This window comes from Delphinapterus leucas, chromosome 10 (assembly GCF_059928025.1).
Source record: "Delphinapterus leucas isolate spDelLeu-1000000601 "Yukka" chromosome 10, BTC_Dleu_Yukka2, whole genome shotgun sequence".
NCBI classification, from domain to species: Eukaryota; Metazoa; Chordata; class Mammalia; order Artiodactyla; family Monodontidae; genus Delphinapterus; species Delphinapterus leucas.
The window spans coordinates 22,642,209-22,660,269 of NC_143138.1; the positions used below are offsets into that span (position 1 = coordinate 22,642,209).

General features: G+C 44.5%; 2 protein-coding genes across 4 annotated transcripts in view; one reads left to right on the forward strand and one right to left on the reverse strand.

Moving 5' to 3' along the window:
* The window catches only part of LOC111170681 (E3 ubiquitin-protein ligase TRIM39), a 33,189-nt gene extending 16,839 nt beyond the window's left edge, over positions 1-16,350 (forward strand). Inside the window, exon 11 of one of the 3 annotated variants that reach the window (XM_089918510.1) lies at positions 1-2,262. In XM_089918510.1, the coding sequence (XP_089774636.1) occupies positions 1-98 (98 nt within the window). In that variant the 3' untranslated portion in view covers positions 99-2,262. The other 2 variants (XM_022566157.3, XM_022566156.2) reach the window with 2 other exon arrangements.
* Positions 14,648-18,061, reverse strand: part of GNL1 (G protein nucleolar 1) — a 21,738-nt gene continuing 18,324 nt past the window's right edge. The window contains exon 12 of the mRNA XM_089918509.1: positions 14,648-17,748. Coding sequence (XP_089774635.1) covers positions 17,651-17,748 — 98 coding nt within the window. The 3' untranslated portion in view covers positions 14,648-17,650. The remainder of the gene's footprint in view (positions 17,749-18,061) is intronic.

The window sequence follows — 18,061 nt, forward strand, 5'->3', positions numbered from 1 at the left end:
ATCCCAAACCACCACAACCCCTGCCAAACACAACCCACCGCATTCCAGCCCACCTTCCTGAGGAGAAAGTGCAGCCTCAGAGTTCCAATCGCCAGTGATGGATTCACCCCGTCTTCCAAATAAATTTTAATTCTCTTTAACTTTGCATGATTCTGTTCTGTATTTCAGCTCTTAACTCCATTTTCCTCTGTTTCTGTCTGTATTTCTCTGTCACCAGCTAACCTCTTCTTTGTCCTTTTAGTCCTTTGTCATTATCATCCTCATACTCCCACCATTCAGGGAGATCCCAATTACCACTTGGCCCCATGAAGCAGCTCCCATTTCCAGAACCCTGCCTCCAGTGCCCCTCCACCCCTGCTTCCTCAGTGCAGTGCCACGATTGGAACGCAGGCTCCGGGGTTGTCTGCGAGGCCCTGATCCTCCTTAAGGCAGTCCATTTTTAGGTAGCCCTGACTGTTGGCTAAAGGGCTGGACAGACAGACCGCTGATGCCACTGATGCTGTTTTTAAAGGAGGGAAAAAAAGTTTGGGTGGGATTGGTGGAGGGAGGGTTTAGATTCTCCAGGCCCACTTCCTTTTGGGTCTTTTCCCAATCTCTGTGTTTTCTTCTATAAAATTCTAATAAGAGGGGGCTTCCCTGGTGGCGCAGTGGTTGAGAGTCCGCCTGCCAATGGAGGGGACACGGGTTCGTGCCCCGGTCCGGGAGGATCCCACATGTCGCGGAGTAGCTGGGCCCGTGAGCCATGGCCGCTGGGCCTGCGTGTCCGGAGGCTGTGCTCTGCAGCGAGAGAGGCCACAACAGTGAGAGGCCCGCGTACCGCAAAAAAAAAAAAAAAAAAAAAATTCTAATAAGAGAAGTTGTACAACCTGAACTAATAAAGTCAAAGGTACTAACAAACGGACACTGTCAAATATTACACAAGTAAGTTCTGTAGGTAAACCTTCAAGGTTTTCTTGAGAATCAGTAAACAACCAAAATTGTTTTATTTGCTATCCCTGGACAATTTACTCGAAGTCAGAATTTCAGACTGACCTCTTTGCTAGGTGCCAGCTAATCAGTTTACCCCAAAAGTAGACAAACAAAATTCACTCTTCCCAGAATGCAGCTTCCTCTCTTCCCTTTCTCTTGTAAATCCTGGTTGCACTTATTCATTGCTGCATAAAAATCACTGCATAACGTTGTAGCTTAAAACAGCAATGATGTGTTATTTCCCCTGATTCTGTGGGCTAGACTGATTGAGGGCCTGTCTGGGTGGTTCTTCTGTTCCGTATGGCATCAGCTGGAATCACTCAGCTGCATTTAGCTGGAGGCTGGTACCTGGTCTGGAAGACTCAAGAAGCTTCATTTGCATGTATGCACCTCATTGCTTCTCCATGTGGCCTTGCTCTGTAACTGGCCTTGACGTCCTCACAGCATGGCTGTCTCTGGGTGGTTGGACTTCCTTACAAAGCTTCTGGCTTCCACAGAGAGTATTCCAAGAAGACAAGCTCCACGGTGCAAGTGCTTATCAAGCCTCTGTCCTCGTCACGCTTGCTAATGTCACCTTGACCAGAGTAAGTCATGTGGCCAAGCCCACGTTCAGTGTGGAAGGGGCTACACTGGGGCGTGGATACTTGGAGGTTCATTGGTTCCTTGAGGACCACCAGTGTAGCAGTCTACCACATCCTTGTTTTGCCTTTGTCCCTGACTCATTCTCTTCACTGATTCCTTCACATGCCAGTACACTGTTTGCATGGAAAATACTTATCAGTGTGCAAGTAACTAAATGTTTCTAAGTTATTCTTTGACGTTTATTTCTGGAGATAGTACTCAACGGGTCAACTGTAGCAGCCAACACAAACATGTAGCCTGAAGGTGCACCCCATGCAGGCCTGGACCCTTTGTGTCCTCAGCTCACCTTCCTTGGTTCCCTCCTTGAGTGTCATTTCTGAGCTGGTTGGTTCTTATGCACTAAATCTGATTCTTGGCCAAGTTGTTTTGAGTGTGTTTATGATTGCACATGACTGAACATGTCCACAGTGGGATAGCACTGGGGTTCCTCTAACTAGAGATCATAGCCCTCTTCCTCCTCCTCCCAAAACTCTGTCCTTTTTCATATTTACTTATTATGATAGAATAGTTGTCAGTATGTGCAAAAATGGATTTCCTATAACAAAGAGGAAATCAAAGCCCTATTATTCAATAGTTTAATGTTTCTAAACAATAATTCAAAATCTGTGCTCTTTTAGGACCTGTTAGATAAAATTAAATAGAGGAGAGAGAAGAAACTTATGTCATCCCAACTGAATCAAAAAAACAAGGTCTGGGAATTCCCTGGCAGTCCAGTGGTTAGGACTCTGCACTTCCACTGCAGAGGGCTCGGGTTCCATCTCTGGTTGGGGAACTAAGATCTGGCAGGCCGCATGGTGTCGCCAAAAAAAAGGAAGCGAAAAAGATTTGAGGAAGGTAAGGGATCTAGTCATTGTTGGTTCAAAACCTCAGGAGCTTCCTAGGTAAAATCTGAAACCAGCCCCTGTACATGGAGAGCAAGGAGAGATCAAAGAAAGAGGCAGACCACTCCAGATTGGTAGGTGGCAGGTTTAAAATAAGCAAGGAAACTTACATACGAAGCTTTGTCTTGGGCAGCAGCAAGACGAGTTAGACCTCCACACTCACCCACCAGAATCTTAAAAAGTTTATATAGAGGCCTTAATAGGGTTCAGTCATGCCTTCAGTCCAGATGGTGTCAACAACACCTTGCTCTCTCAAAGCTATGCCCTTGGAACAGCTCCCACTGTGGGAACAGTGGGCAGAACTCACACTCCAAGGACAGGGGAGTGGGTGAGGAGCCCCTCATTGCCCGGGTCTAGTTCGAGGGTCAACCAGCAGTCATGTTTTCATGATTACCTCCTTCAACAGTCACGCAGATATCTGGGAGAAACTTCCAGGCAGAGGGAGCAGCTAGGGCAAGTGTCCTGAAGAGGGAGCCTGCGCAGAGTATTCATAGTGCGCAAGAGGCTGGTGTGAGTGAACAGAGAGAGCCAGGTGGAGAGTAGTAAATGTGGCCAGGAGATAATGGGAGGCCAAGGATCTCTAGGCCATCATAAGGAAATTGACTTGTTCATTGGGAGGCCATTGGAGGTTCTTAGCAAGAAAAGACGTGATCTGGCTTAACATTTAAAAAGGATCACTCTGATCTAACAGTTGACTAGGAGAGCAAGATTGGAAGAAAGGAAAACAGGAAGCTGTTGTGGTCACCCATGTGAGAGGTGATACTGGCTTGGACCAGGGTCTTAACAGAGGGAGAGCAGTGTTCAGATTTTAGATCTAGTTTGAAGGTAGAACCCATAGATTTCCTGATGGACTAGCAGAGGGATGTAAGAAAAAGGACAAACAATTCCACAAAACTAAAGTTTAAATGGTCTCGTGATATGTGCTATAATATATTCAGAACAAGATATTGGTCTGTACTTTGAAAATATTCTCTGAAAAAGATATTTTATGAATTCCTATTTGATCCAAAGGTACAGAGTCCAGTATATCTCCAGCCCTGATGTGTGTATTAGTTTCCTAGGGCTGCCATAACAAAGTGCCACAAAATGGGTGGCTTACAACAACAGAAGTTTATCCTCTCACAGTGCTGGAGGCTAGAAGTCAAGCCATCCACAGGACAGCGCTTTCTCCAAAGGCTCTGTAGAAGGAGTCCTCCTTGCTTGTTCCTAGCTTCTGATGTTTATCAGCAATCCTTGGTGATCCTTGGCTTGTAGGTACGTCACTCCAGTCTCTGCCTCCAACATTGTATGGCATTCTCCCTGTTTGTCTCCATCTCTGTCCACGTTTCCCTCTTACAAGGACATCAGTCATTGGAGTAGGGCCCACCCTAATCCAATATGATGTCATCTTAACTTGATTATATCTGCAAAGACCCTATTTCCAAATAAGGTCACATTCACATGTTCTAGGTGGACAAAAACTTGGTGGGGGACATTATTCATCTCAGTGCAGGGTGGAAGTTGGGTTTGGAATTCAATCTAATCATTCCCAGGGCTTCTGGAAAGTATACTGTATGTAGAATGGAGAGACATGCCATCACTTCTGTAACTCTCTATGAACTTTTCTCTCTGTAATGTTAATGCTATAAGGTTCTTAGCATATATCCTCTCATTATAAAGATAATCAAAGTACCTGATGCTGTCCATTGAGCCTTTTGAGGATCTGTTGTATAAATCAGGGGGAATATTTTCCGATTTCAAAGAAGAATGAGACAGAACAATAATTCACTATGTTAATGAACTAAAAGAGAAAAAAAATCATATAATTTCAGTAAATGTAGAAAAAGCATTTGACAGAATCTAACATTTATTCCTAATAAGATCTCTCAGCAAGGGGCTTCCCTGGTGGCGCAGTGGTTGAGAGGCCGCCTGCCGATGCAGGGGACACGGGTTCGTGCCCCGGTCCGGGAAGATCCCACATGCCGCGGAGCGGCTGGGCCCGTGAGCCATGGCCGCTGAGCCTGCGCGTCCGGAGCCTGTGCTCCGCAGCCGGAGAGGCCACAACAGTGAGAGGTCCGCGTACCACAAAAATAAAAAAAAAAAAAAAAAAAAAAAAGATCTCTCAGCAAATGAGGAATAGATGAAAAGTTCCTCAATCTTAAAAGGACATCTATGAAAAAGCTACAACTAGCATCACATTTAATGGTGAAAAAATGAATGCATTCCCCCTAAAGTCAGGAAAAAAACAAGGTTGGCTACTGTCACCTCTTCTACTCATCATTCAACTAGTGGCTCTAGCCAGTGCAACAAGGCAAGAAAAAGAAACAAAAGGCATCCAGATTGGAAAGGAAGGAGTAAAATTGTTTTAGTTTGCAGAAGACATGATCATCTATGCAGGAAGTCTTAAGACATCACTTGAAAACTCCTACAGGGACTTCCCTGGTGATCCGGTGGTTAAGACTCTACACTTCCACTGCAGGGAGCGTGGGTTTGATCCCTGGTCCACGTGGGTTTGATCCCTGAACGCTGTGCAATGCAGCCAAAAAATAAATAAAAATAAAAAATAAAAAGCTCCTACACCTAATAAGTGAGTTTAGCAAGAGTGCAGGATATAAAAAAAAAAATTGTATTTCTATATACTAGAAATTGTATTTCTATACACAATTAGAAATTAATATTAAAAACCAATACCATTTACAATAGCATCCAGATATTAAATACTTAGGGGTAAATATGACAAAAATTATGAAAGGCCTATGTACTGAAAACTACAAAATATTGTTCCAAGACCCGAATAAATGGAGAGATATAGCCTGTTCATGAATTGGAAGACTCAATATTATTGAGATGTCAATTCTCCCAAAACATGTCTCCCTAGATTTAAAGCAATCTCAAGCCCTTTTTTTTTTTACTCTGAAAGTCATATATTAATAGCCAAAACAACTCTGAAAAAGAATAACAAATTGGAATTAAAGACTTGAGTTCAAGACTTATAAAGCCATAGTAGACAATATAGTCTTGGTGTAAAGATAGACAAATAGATCAATGGAGCAGAATAAAGTCCAGAAATAGATGAACACATATATGGATAACTTATTTTGGGCAAAGGCAAAAAGGCAATTCGGTAAAGAAATGACATTTCTTTACAACAAACGATGCTGAAACAATTGCTTGTCCATATGCAAAAAAAGGTGACTTCAGTCCACTGGTCTCCTCAGCCCTCCTCTCAGCCGTCTCCTAGTCACGGCCTTTCTCTATCTTGCGGCCCCTTTTCTGTCCCAGGAGCCCCTTCACCCCCTACCCCTTCCCTGCCCCATCAACCTTGGACCCCAGGAAGGAGCAAGGTATCAGCTCCTCCCTACCTCCATGAAGTATTTCTTCAGAGTCTGAGGATGGAGCCTTGAGCACAGGGTGGAGCGGGGAGGGCTGGAGTATTGAAACCCAAAGACCACAGATCTTCAAGGGTTAAACCTGAAGATCAGCACCTTTCACCTTCCCTTCTAAGAGCTGCTTTCCTGGCCTATCATATCCAAGACCATCATATTCCCTGTGTGAGTCATTATCCTCCCACCTATGGGACTTGCCTTTATCTTCTTGCTGTTACCTTGATGCTTGTTATAGGGAAGAGAAAGAGTCCAGGTAGGAAAGAGAGCCCCCGTTTCCTTATGGCTTTCCCACCCTAAGTGGCAGAATTGCCCCATTTTCTGCCCCTGTTACCGCTGGGCTAGAAATGACTACACCTAGATATGCAGCAGGCTGTGGGAAGGAGACTGGCTCTCAGGTGGGCAAGGCCTTAGCCTAGTTGAGCAACCACTGCCTGGGTGGCCGAAATCTGCAAGGAGCCAGGCTCGCTGGGACTGGGTACTTGGGGCAGGAGTTTTCTGCATTAGAAGCTTGATTGTCAGGTGGGCAGACTGAGAAAGTTTAGGCTAGAAGCAGAGCAGGGAGGCTGCTGCCTGTTGAACCATAGTCCCTGCATCCCAGGACTTTCTGGGGTCGGACTGCTGCTTCAGCAGAGCGGGCCACTTCGTGGTATTTACAGGTCACAGAGATCTGTTTGAAGCCAGATTTCCCCTGCTGTCGCCTTGAGGTCTGTGCTCAGTAGGTCTGGGGTGTACCTGAGAGGCACCCAGGATGCCTGGAGATCAGATTTCCGTAACAGAGTTCACCCTCCTATAAATTCTGTCCTTGGTTTTTATAAATTTTTTATATGAAGTTAAATGTTAGCATAACAGATATGAGAATAAGTGAGAAAATTTGGTGAACGTGTGTACATAGATGCCTCGCAAGCTTAAGCATTAGGTGAGAGCGGCAGGTTAACTGTAGCCAGCACAGGTGAGGACAGAGGAACAGAGCTCAGGCCACCAGAATTGGGTGTCCTCCCTGTTTTAAAAGATACCTGGGATTTTGCTTCTACTCTGGTGTGTATGGTGACGCCAACAGATCAGGAGATGATTACCATTGAAAAGATAGTTTTACTCTGGTTCCCAAGAAGTGAGGAGGGGGCGTTGCACATGACACTGAGCAGGGCCACAGGCAGAACACTGAGGTTGGGGTCAGTTGCAGATAGAGAGCAAGCGGAACAGCAGGAAAGCCTGTATTGTGGTTTTTGTGGGAAGGAACTGGTGAGGCAGGGCAACAGCGGGCAGACCAGGTTTGGCATTGCTAGTTTGAATAATCTTAGCGAGCTCCAGGGTGTAGCCCTAGTTGTCTGATGCCTGGTGCTGGGGCGGTTAGGGCCTAGGGTTAATGTCTCACAAGCTTAAGAGGGAATAAAGCAGGTGGGTGGGGGGGTGCAGACTCCAGATTGGTTAGTTTGCATGTCAAAGGGTGAGCTCCTGGGAGAGCTGATTGCTATCTCTAAGAGTAGGCTAACCCCGGGAGGGGCAGTCTCTCCCTAATCTGCAAGGCCCAACAGGTCAAAAACTTCATAAACTAAAAAATATGGTTAACATACTCACACCCAGAAGTTACAGGTCAGAGGCCTAGGGTCTCTGCTGCAGGATAGGCTTCGGGAGAGCAACTGACTAGTCCCAATGAAACAGGGAAGGGGGCAGGGCACAATCTTTAAAAGAGTGATAGAGCCCGAGGACATGACATAAACTGATTAGAACCAAATAGGTCCAAGATGGCAGACAAGTTGACTTCCAGTAGACCTTGAGCCTCAGTATATGCTCATTGTAACACATCAGCAAGCTAAATGACACACTCACAGGTGCCATGGCAGTTCCAACGCCGACCATCAAAAGACCAAAAAAGTGGGTGGTGGCCCGATTTCTGGAAATCCCCACAACAGCTGGAATACTCCTCCCACTCATTAGCCTATGAAATTACCCACTCCTATAAAAACTGACAACCCCATACCCTGGTGCCACTCTTCACCTTCTGAGATGGCCCAGACTCTGTCTGTGGAGTGTATTTCTCTCTAAATCCACTTACCTATCACTTTATCTCTCACTGAATACTTTCTGCCATGAGACATCAAAACTTGAGCTTCATTAAGTCCTGAAACCAGGTGTTAACTTGAGATCAGGCCTTTTACCTGATCTCAGATAAAAGACCGTGAGGGCTTCCCTGGTGGCACAGTGGTTAAGAATCCGCCTACCAATGCAGGGGACGTGGGTTCGAGCCCTGGTCCGGGAAGATCCCACATGCCGTGGAGCAACTAAGCCCATGCACCACAACTACTGAGCCCGCATGTGGCAACTACTGAAGCCCGCGCACCTGGTGCCCGTGCTCCGCAACAAGAGAAGCCACCACAATGAGAAGCCGGCGCACCGCAACGAAGAGTAGCCCCCACTCGCCGCAACTAGAGAAAGTCCATGCACAGCAACAAAGACCCAACACAGCCAAAAATTTAAAAAACAAATAAATAAATTTACAAAAAAAAAAAAAGACCGTGGGTTTTGGTCAGGTTCAAGTTCCAATCTGGGTTTAGGCTGGGTTCGTGTCCCGGCACGTGGGTTCAAGTCCCAATCTGGGGTGCACGGTTTCACCAACACTTCCCTTTCCCGTATTGCTTCCTGATCCTGCCCTAGTCTGGACTGAGATAGTTCTGGAAACTTCACTGGGGCCCAAGACTAGCAGCTCCTTAAGAGTGTTCACCCTGGCATCTCACAGGATGTTTTCTCCTCATAAGGGGTAAAGACTGGGACTTTTTTTTCCTGAAACTGAGTAAGTAGGTAGGAGGGTCAGAGAAGGAGCCTTAGGATGGGGGAGACAGGAGTCCAGAGGAGGATTCTGTCCTCAGAATCTGTAGGCTGTGACCAGATTTATTTACAAGTTTCTGTTTGAACACCTGTTTTCAGTTCTTTGGGGTCTATACTTAGGAGTGGAATTGCTGGATCATATGGTAGTTCCGTGGAATTGCTGGATCATATGGTAGTTCCGTTTTGGGGGGAACCACCAAACTCTCTTCCACAACTGCTGCACCATTTTACATTCCCACTAGCAATATACAAGCATTCTAATTTCTCTCCATTCTTGCACTTGTTATTTTGTTTGTTTATTATAGCCATCCTAGTGGGTGTGAAGTGCTATCTCCTTATGGTTTTGATTTGCATTTCCCTAAGACTAATGATGTTGAGCATCTTTTCCTATACTCGTTGACCATTTGTACATCTTTGGAAAAATATCTATTCAAGACCTTTGCCCCCCCCCCTTTTTTTGTCACTCTGCACGGCTTGCAGGGTCTGTCATAGCGCTGGTGGGTGTGTCATTTAGTCTGCTAATGTATTACAATGAGCGTATACTGAGGCTCAAGGTCTACTGGAAGTCAACTTGTCTGCCATCTTGGACCTAGTTGGTTCTAACCAGTTTTTGTCATGTCCTATGGCTACGTCATTCTTTTAAAGGTTGTGCCCTGCCCCCTTCCCTCCTGTTTCATTTCCACTTGTTTCTCCCAAGGCCTCTCACCTTCTGAGATGGCCCACACTCTGTCTGTGGAGTGTGTTTCTCTCTAAATGAATCCACTTCTTATCTATCACTTTGTCTCTCACTGAATTCTTTCTGCAATGAGACATCAAGGACCTGAGCTTCATTAAGTCCTGAGACCAGGTGTGTGATCTCAGTTAAAAGACCATGGGTTCAAGTCCCAGTCTGAGTTACACGGTTTCAGTTCCTCAATCCATCAGTGTTCTGGCCTCTTAAAACAATTGCTCATGTAATAAGCACTCAAGATTTTCTTGAAATTCTGCCTTGATTTTTGTTTGCCATTTCTTGCATCATTGCTGTTTTCCTGATGTGTTTCAGCACTTATCTTATTACATCTAGATTATTAAGCATGTGACTGATCCTTGAATTTCTGTCTCAGCTGCTGCATTTGGGTTCTGCCCTTTCTCTCTGTCTTATTACAAAAGGATTAGGAAGCATTCCCTGAACAAAAGAATTTTCCACCATCTCGGGGTTGAATATGAATTGCTATTAACATCTGAATTTATATTTAGAGAAGGTGGGTGTTGTACAACCAAGCCTCTTAAACTTGCAAGCTCTCCAAGGTCACCTAAACTACATTGTTGATCTTCCTCCAGTGTGCAGTTACCCTGGGGAGCCAATGATTTCATAACATCCATTCCAGAGATGTGTTTTTGCTGAAGTGAATGATCCTGAAGTGTTTTGGGTTCTGATAGTATATAGCCAAAGTGGATACTGACTCCAGGAATCCTGATCTCGTAACATTCTCCCACTAAAAATCACCGGGAGCTATCTATGATTTAGGCATTTAGAGGTTTTTTTCGTCAATTTCTGTCTTCCTCGGGGCTTCACAGCGTTGTTGAGTCTTCCGCTTGGCAGAGCCTTGCCAAAGCAAGACAGAGCTGCGGGCTGGGAGCGGCGGCTGGGACGGGCCCTGCCCCAGGCGAGCAGGGACGGAGGCCCGGGGTGCGCGGATCCGCCTGCGGCTGGCCGCGGGGCCAGCTCCGCGACACCAGATCGGTGTCTCTGCACGAGTTCCTGGAGTTTTGTACCCGCACAGTCCAGCATCGTGGCTGGGCCACTTCTTGGTCTGGCTCTCTTTTCCAGCTGCTGAGATTCTTCCTTTCCCTTTCCCTTTTTGACTTCGCTGGGAGGTCCTGCTCTGACTCCCACCTGAGAGCTTCCGCTGGTCTCTCCCTATTGTCACGCTTCTCAGACACCGCTCCATCCCCGCCACACACACACAGATATGGGACTTGTCTTGCGAGTTTCACCGTTCTCCCAGCTCAGATGTGTTCCCCAAGCTTGGACATGCCTTTTGCTTCCCAGAGATGTAGGGGAGAAGCAATTCGACTTTGTCCTTTGAGCTTCTTGTTGTGTCTGGGAAGCGTGGGACGCTGTGGGTTAGTGAGAAACCAGAGGAGACTCAAGGGACAGAGTTCACGGTCCTTTTTTCCCTCATTGGAAATTTGCAATACCTCAATAGGAGGATTTTTCCTCAATATGAGGGGAAAAGTCAAATTGGAGAAAGAGCCGAGAGGAAGAAGAGAAGATGATGGGCTCCGGTGCTAGAAAATAGTTCACGAGAAACCTAATGCAGTCTAAAACCCGGAGGAAAAGTGGCTTTGCGGAAGTTCCTCTGCAGTTTCATTGGTCACAGATTGTCAGTTTCCCTCGCCCAGAGTCCGCTCCTTTGGCGCCACCTTATGGCAGCTCCACCCGGCCTGAGTTGCGGCTCTTGTTCTCCGCTGATTGCGCATCCCTGCCCTCACACAGGGCCCCTCAGCTACCCCAGCTCATTCCAAGTACACAAATAGCGCTCAAACCTGATTTACCTAACAGTGCCCCAACCCAGGAGATCCATGTCCCTTTCGCCTCGGGACCTCTGACAGCGCGGGCTTCTACTCTAGCAGAACCAGAGACCGCTGCCCTGGTCTGTTCTGCCTTCCCTTCCACCCTTTGTGGCTGCTCCAGCTCAGGCATTTGCCCTTGGCTGGGATGCCAGTCGCAGTGCGTGGCCACTGGCCTAGCTGAGATCGTCATTATCTGTCCCTGAGATTTCTGCCAAGTTTTCCTAACACACTTCTTTTCTTCCAGTCTTTCTGTCCTCCAAAGACTCTGCCAGCCACCAGAGAGATATTTGTAGAGCAAAATGTCATTTGATCCTTCCCCTACTTAAAAATCTTCAGTGGCCCTCACAATCATTTCTAGAAAACATAGCCCCAAATTGCATATAGTCTTGAATACATATAAAACAAAAGCTATCAATATGTAGTATACATTTGTAAAGCATTTTAATTGCAGAAAATGTATGCCAAAGTCACAGTAAATAACATTGCACTACAAACTATAGTATGTCAATAGTTTGCTTCCCTTTAATCATTTTACTTACAAATTACTACTGGCCTTAGGCTGACTAATGGCCCCTAATCACATCCTAATGCCTGAAAACTGTGAATATTGCCTTAGATGGCAAAAGGGACTTTGCAGCTATGATGAAACTGAAGATCTTGAAAAAGGGAGGTTATCCTGAATTTGCAGGGTAGGCCCAGATGTAATCACAACGGTCCTTATCAGAGAAGGAAGGAGGAGTCAGAGTCAGAAGAGAAGGTGATGTGATGATGGAAGCAGAGATTGAAGTGATGTACTTTTAACGGTGGAGGAAGGAGCTACAAACCAAGCAACACAGGCAGATTCTAGAAGCTGGAAAGTGTAAGAGAATGAGTTTTTCCTTAGAGCCTCCAGCAGGAACAAGCCCAGCTGACACTGTGACTTTAGTCCACTGAAACTAATTTTGGACTTCTGACCTCAAGACCTGTAAGAGAATAAAAATTTTTGCCCCTCAGATGAGCCCCTAAGACTTGGAGGATCCAACACAACTTTTCCAATTCAAATATATGGTTCTGATCTGGCTAGAACAATGGTCTTTCAGGATCATTCTTGAGTCATACTAGGGAAAATCAAGAAAACCATGAGTTACCTTGACACATCATAGCTACCAAAAATATTTACTGAATTTATGGGGACTTCCCTGGCGGTCCAGTGGTTAAGACTCTGCGCTTCCACCACAGGGGGCGCGGGCTGGATCCCTGGTCAGGAAACTAAGATCCCACATGCCACACAGTGTGGCCAAAAAGAAAAAAAAAAGAAAAAAGTGTTTGCTGAATTTAAATGGATCTCTTAAATACATCACTGGTTTACATCAGCTTGCAGAAACTTTGCTTGTCCACCAGGGGCCAGCCCACCCTCCTGCACTTGCCATTATTAACCAATGTGCAGAATTGTATCCTACCAAATCAGCAGCCCCACTTCTAGCACGTCTGCAGAAGAGAACCCAGGGAATGTATGTCCCAGAATCCCCATAGCTCAAGTTCAAGTTTTCCAGTGGGAGAGACTTGCATGAGATATGGGGCCCAGAAGAGGGAGATCTCGCTATCCATCAGGCACATGAGTGAGCAGGCACGTGTGAAATTCTCAGCAGCTACTATACTAGGTTTGACACCCACCTGCTTTGCCTTGCAGACTGAGACACAGGATGGGAGTTTTCTCACAGGTTCTAGAGAATTACAGCAATCTCCCGGAAAGCTTGTGAGAACCACCCACCAGTTCTTTGAGCTGAGGTCTCCAGCATTTGCTTCCCTAACTTTCCAACTTCAGCTCCTCAGAATTTTGGTGGTGACTGGTATTATTTTCCTATATCTGCCATAGCAAATTACCACAAACTTAGTGGCTTAAAACAACATGAGGCCTTTCTCACCTTCTGAGATGGCCCACACTCTGTGGAGTGTGTTTCTCTCTAAATAAATCCACTTCTTACCTATCACTTTGTCTCTCACTGAATTCTTTCTGCGATCAGACATCAAGAACCTGAGCTTCGGGGCTTCCCTGGTGGCACAGTGGTTAGGAATCTGCCTGCCAGTGCAGGGGACACGAGTTCGAGCCCTGGTCCGGGAAGACCCCACATGCCGTGAGCAACTAAGCCCGTGCACCACAGCTACTGAGCCTGCACTCTAGAGCCCGCGAGCCACAACTACTGAGCCCGTGAGCTATAGCTACTGAAGCCCGCGCGCCTAGAGCTCGTGCTCCACAACAAGAGAAGCAACTGCAGTGAGAAGCCCGCGCACCACAATGAAGAGTAGCCCCCGCTCGCTGCAACTGGAGAAAGCCCGCGGGCAGCAATGAAGACCCAACGCAGCCAAAAATAATAAACAAATAAAATAAATAAATAAAACTTAAAAACAAAAAAACCAACATGAATTTGTTATTTTACAGTTCTGGATGTCAAAGTCTGAAATAGGTTTCATGAGGCTAAAATCAAGATGTCGGCGGTCGGCGAGGCTGTGTTCCTTCTGCAGCCTCTAGGAGAGAATCTGTTTCCTTGCTTTCTCCAGTCTCCAGAGGCTGCCTGCATTACTCAGCTTGTGGCCCCTTCCTCCGTCTTCTGAGTCAACAGTCAAATCACTGTGACCTCTGACTCTGTCGTCGAATCTCATTCTCTAACTCTGACTCTCCTGCCTTCCTTTTTCACTTGTAAAGAACCCTGTGTTACATTGGACCTGCCTGTATAGTCCAGGATAATACTCCCATCTCAAGAGCCAAAAAGTCCCTTTTGTCGTATCAGGTGACATTTTCACATGTTCCAGGGATTAAGACATGGGCTTCTTTAGGAGACCATTGTCACGCCTACCACATGACTTCACTGATGTTTGCTCCCCAGATTTTCAACTGTGGTAGAAACTGTTATTCCTGTGTTAATTTTTTTATTCCTGAAATACCAGAGTAGGGCTGTTTTTCTGAAAAAGCCTACACTGATACAAGAAGAGCTGAAAAATTGTGCTCCCGTTATCCCAAAGTCTCCAAATGGTGCTGGTTTCTTAATATGCAATAGGTATAAATTAGGCAATGATCTAGCCGGGGCAATGGAAGGAGGAAAAAAAGGAATCATCAGAAAGCCCCTGTCCCTTGTCCATGGTGTCTGGTCCTCTTGGGCTCTGGGCTGCAATTTTCCTGTCACATTGACCCCAGCCAATTCCTGACTGAAAGGGCTTTTAACATGATTTGTGTTCAGTTCTTGGATTTGTCATCTTCTCTCTGTCCTCTCATGTATCTTCATGTTTGTGTTTTTCTTCTCTTCCACTGTAGTCCTGCCTCGATTCTTATCATTGTACTCTTCCTGGCTTGCACAAAAGTAAGCCAATTCTCCAAGAAGAAATTCCAGACACCTCTTCGTTACTTGTTAGTTACTGTTTTTATTTGGCTGCAGAGTTTATGGGGCAAGCTCTCAAGTTTCTTAACTTTCTATTTTACAAAATTGACTATAGGGCTTCCCTGGTGGCACAGTGGTTAAGAATCCACCTGCCAATGCAGCGGACACGGGTTCAAGCCCTAGTCGGGGGAGATCCCACATGCCGCGGAGCAACTGAGCCCGAGCGCCACAACTACTGAGCCTGCGCTCTAGAGCCCGTGCTCCACAACAAGAAAAGCCTGCGTACTGTAACAAAGAGTAGCACCTGGCTCGCCACAGCTAGAGAAAGCCTGCGTGCAGCAACGAAGACCCAATGCAGCCAAAAGTAAATAAATAAAATTAATTATTTTTTAAAAATTGACTATAAAAATAATGCATACTCACACAGGAAATGAAACAATCAAATTTGTATAAATATATTTTTAAATCTCTTCCATCACTAAACCCACACCCACTTTACTGAGGTAATTAATATTATCAATCTACTCCCTATATTTTCAATTTCTCCATTTTAATAAACACTTGTATTGAGGGAGTTCCCTGGCGGTCCAGTGGTTAAGATTCTGTGCTTCCACTGCAGGGGTCACAGGTTCAATCCCTGGCCTGGGAACTAAGATCCCGCATGCCGCATGGCGTGGCCAAAAAAACAAAAAACAGAAAGCAACAACAACAACAAAACTATATTGGGTGTTTTTCTCTCATAGCTTCTTTTTTTAAGCAAAGAAACACACTAATTTTACTTGACACAATCATTTTTAACAACTTGAGATATAAATCACATACCATACAATTCATGCAAAGTGTACAATTTGGTGGTTTTAATACATTAACAGAGTTGTGCCACCATTACCACAATCAATTCTAGAACACTTATCACCCCTGAAAGAAACACCATACTCATTAGCTGTCACTCTCCATTTCCTCCAAGACCCCAGTCTTAGGCAACTACCAACGTATGTTTTATTTCTACAGATTTCCTGTTCTGAATATTACATATAAATTAAATCATACAATATGTGGCCTTTTGGGTCTGACTTCTTTCACTTAGGATAACGTTTTCGAGGTTTATCCTTTTTGTAGCATTATTAGTACTTCCTTTCTTCCCTTCTTCCTCTTCTTCTTTTTCTCCTCCTCCTCCCCTCCCCCTTCTTCTTCCTCTTCCTCTTCTTCTCTCCTCCTTCTTCTTCTTCTTTGCTGAATAATATTTCATTGTATAGACATACTACAATTTGTTTATTCATTTATTATTTGACAAACGTTTGGGTGGTTTCCATTTTGTGCTATTATAAATAATGTTGTTATAAACACTTGTGTACAATGTTTTTGTGTGGACGTGTTTTTATTTCTCTTGAAGTGCTTACTTTGGTCTAAATGCTCTTACACTGTAGGTTCACTGTAGATGGGCTGCTTGGCAGAACAGAGGCTCAGGTGACTTACTGCCTCTGTGAGTCACTTCCTCTTCTGCCCAGACTGGCTCTTCTATTATAGTGACATCACGGTTAATGATGTATTGGAAGTGGGGTAGAATCAGAATTTGAGATTGTGATTAATGACTGTGTTTCAAATCACAGTTTCATGACCATTAGGGTTTATCTTAAACTTTCCTCTCTGGTATCCCATGGTATCCAGTTGAGAGAGAACTCCAGCTCCCTGTACACTAGGACATGGAGATCTGTCCACAGTGCTGAAAGTCTTAAATTGGCAGATTCCACCAACTCCATGAATGGCCTTCTTATTGTGGAAAATTGCTCTACCATTGAATTTGTACATTTGTTATTTATAAGTTTAGAGCATCTGAGTTACTGAACAATCCAGCAATAAGTTGGGAAGATAACATACAGAAAGATCCACAAAATATTCTCTTATGCCCTATACTGAAATGTACAGAACAAAACAAAAATAGACCACATAATGAGTGAGAATTTTATCTTTAAGTTTTTTACCAGGATATAAATAAATTCAGTATTGTGGAGGAAAGAGAAAGAATTCAGATTTCAATTAACTTTGATTATCCCCTCCCAATTTATTATCGTTTTTAACCTCACAAGACATTTCAATTTTTTCCATAGTTTATCTTCATTCAATGTTATGCACACACCCTTATTTCTTGTTTATTTTTTATTTAAACTCACACCCTCCTCCTGAGACCTCTCCTTTTGCCTGAAGTACATTCTTCAGAGTTCCTTTAGTAATGGTCTGTGTCAAATTGTCTGCCTTTGGAAAATCCCATTGAAATTTTAGTTTTAATTATTGTGTTTTTAAAAATTAATTAATTAATTTTGGCTGCGTTGGGTCTTCGTTGCTGCGTGCAGGCTTTCTCTAGTTGCAGAGAGCAGGGGCTGCTCTTCGTTGAGGAGCACGGGCTCTAGGCGTGCGGGCTTCGGTAGTTGTGGCTCGCGGGCTTAGTTGCTCTGTGGCATGTGGGATCTTCCTGGACCAGGGCTCAAACCCATGTCCCCTGCATTAACAGGCGGATTCTCAACCACTGCGCCACCAGGGAAGTTCCTATATTTTCATTTATAAAATGTTGTATATAATTCTTTTCAAATTTTCTTGGATATTCTTTACAATTTCTTATTAGCTGAAAATATTTAAAATTTTGTCTTTTATTCACAGTAAGAATAAGCTATTTTATAACCTATTTTTCTTACTCTAATTTAAAAGTTATAGGATTCTGTTGTTTGTTTTTTCTGTTTCTTCTTTCAAGGTATCTTGTTTCTTGTGAACATATATTTTCTTTTTTAGTGTTAAGTATTCATTTTGCTTATGAAATGATTTTTGGAATTTTCAAAGCATGGATGATAGTAGATTCCTCCAGACCTCTCTTGTGTTTCCTTTCACCAGATTCCTTTGAGTATGGCCTTCTTAATCCTGAATTCATGGCATGCTAATATTCAGAACATCCATGTAATGTGAACTTGGGTTGTAAATCCATAAGAGAGAACACCTGTGGTTAAAACTTAGGCTGTGGTATTATTCTGCTGCCTGCTTGAGAAATCAGTATAGGAAAAATTCAGACTCTTTATGCATCAGGAGAGGGGCCACCTGTGCTCCTTGATGGGGATCTTCCTGTGACCCATTTGTTCCTGCTGGGGGTGACCATGACTCCCAATTCCATCCCTGTAAAATAGTAAAAAAATAAATCAGACATGAGAACATCTAAAATTTTCCTTTGAACTCTTTTTTGGGAAGTAGAGGGATGTGCTCCAGGAAAAGGAGGGCATATACCAAAAAAGAGGAAGATGTGGGATCTGGGAAACCACGGCATCAACCTACGAGAAGGGAAAGGGAGTCAACAGGAAGGCATAGGGGAGCCTTAACCAAGAAAATTACCTAGGCAGCAACCATCATGGTTTTGAAGGGATTGAGAAGGGATTCACTTAACTGAGGGAGAGTTGGGGGGATACATTTATAAAATTAAAACATCATGGAA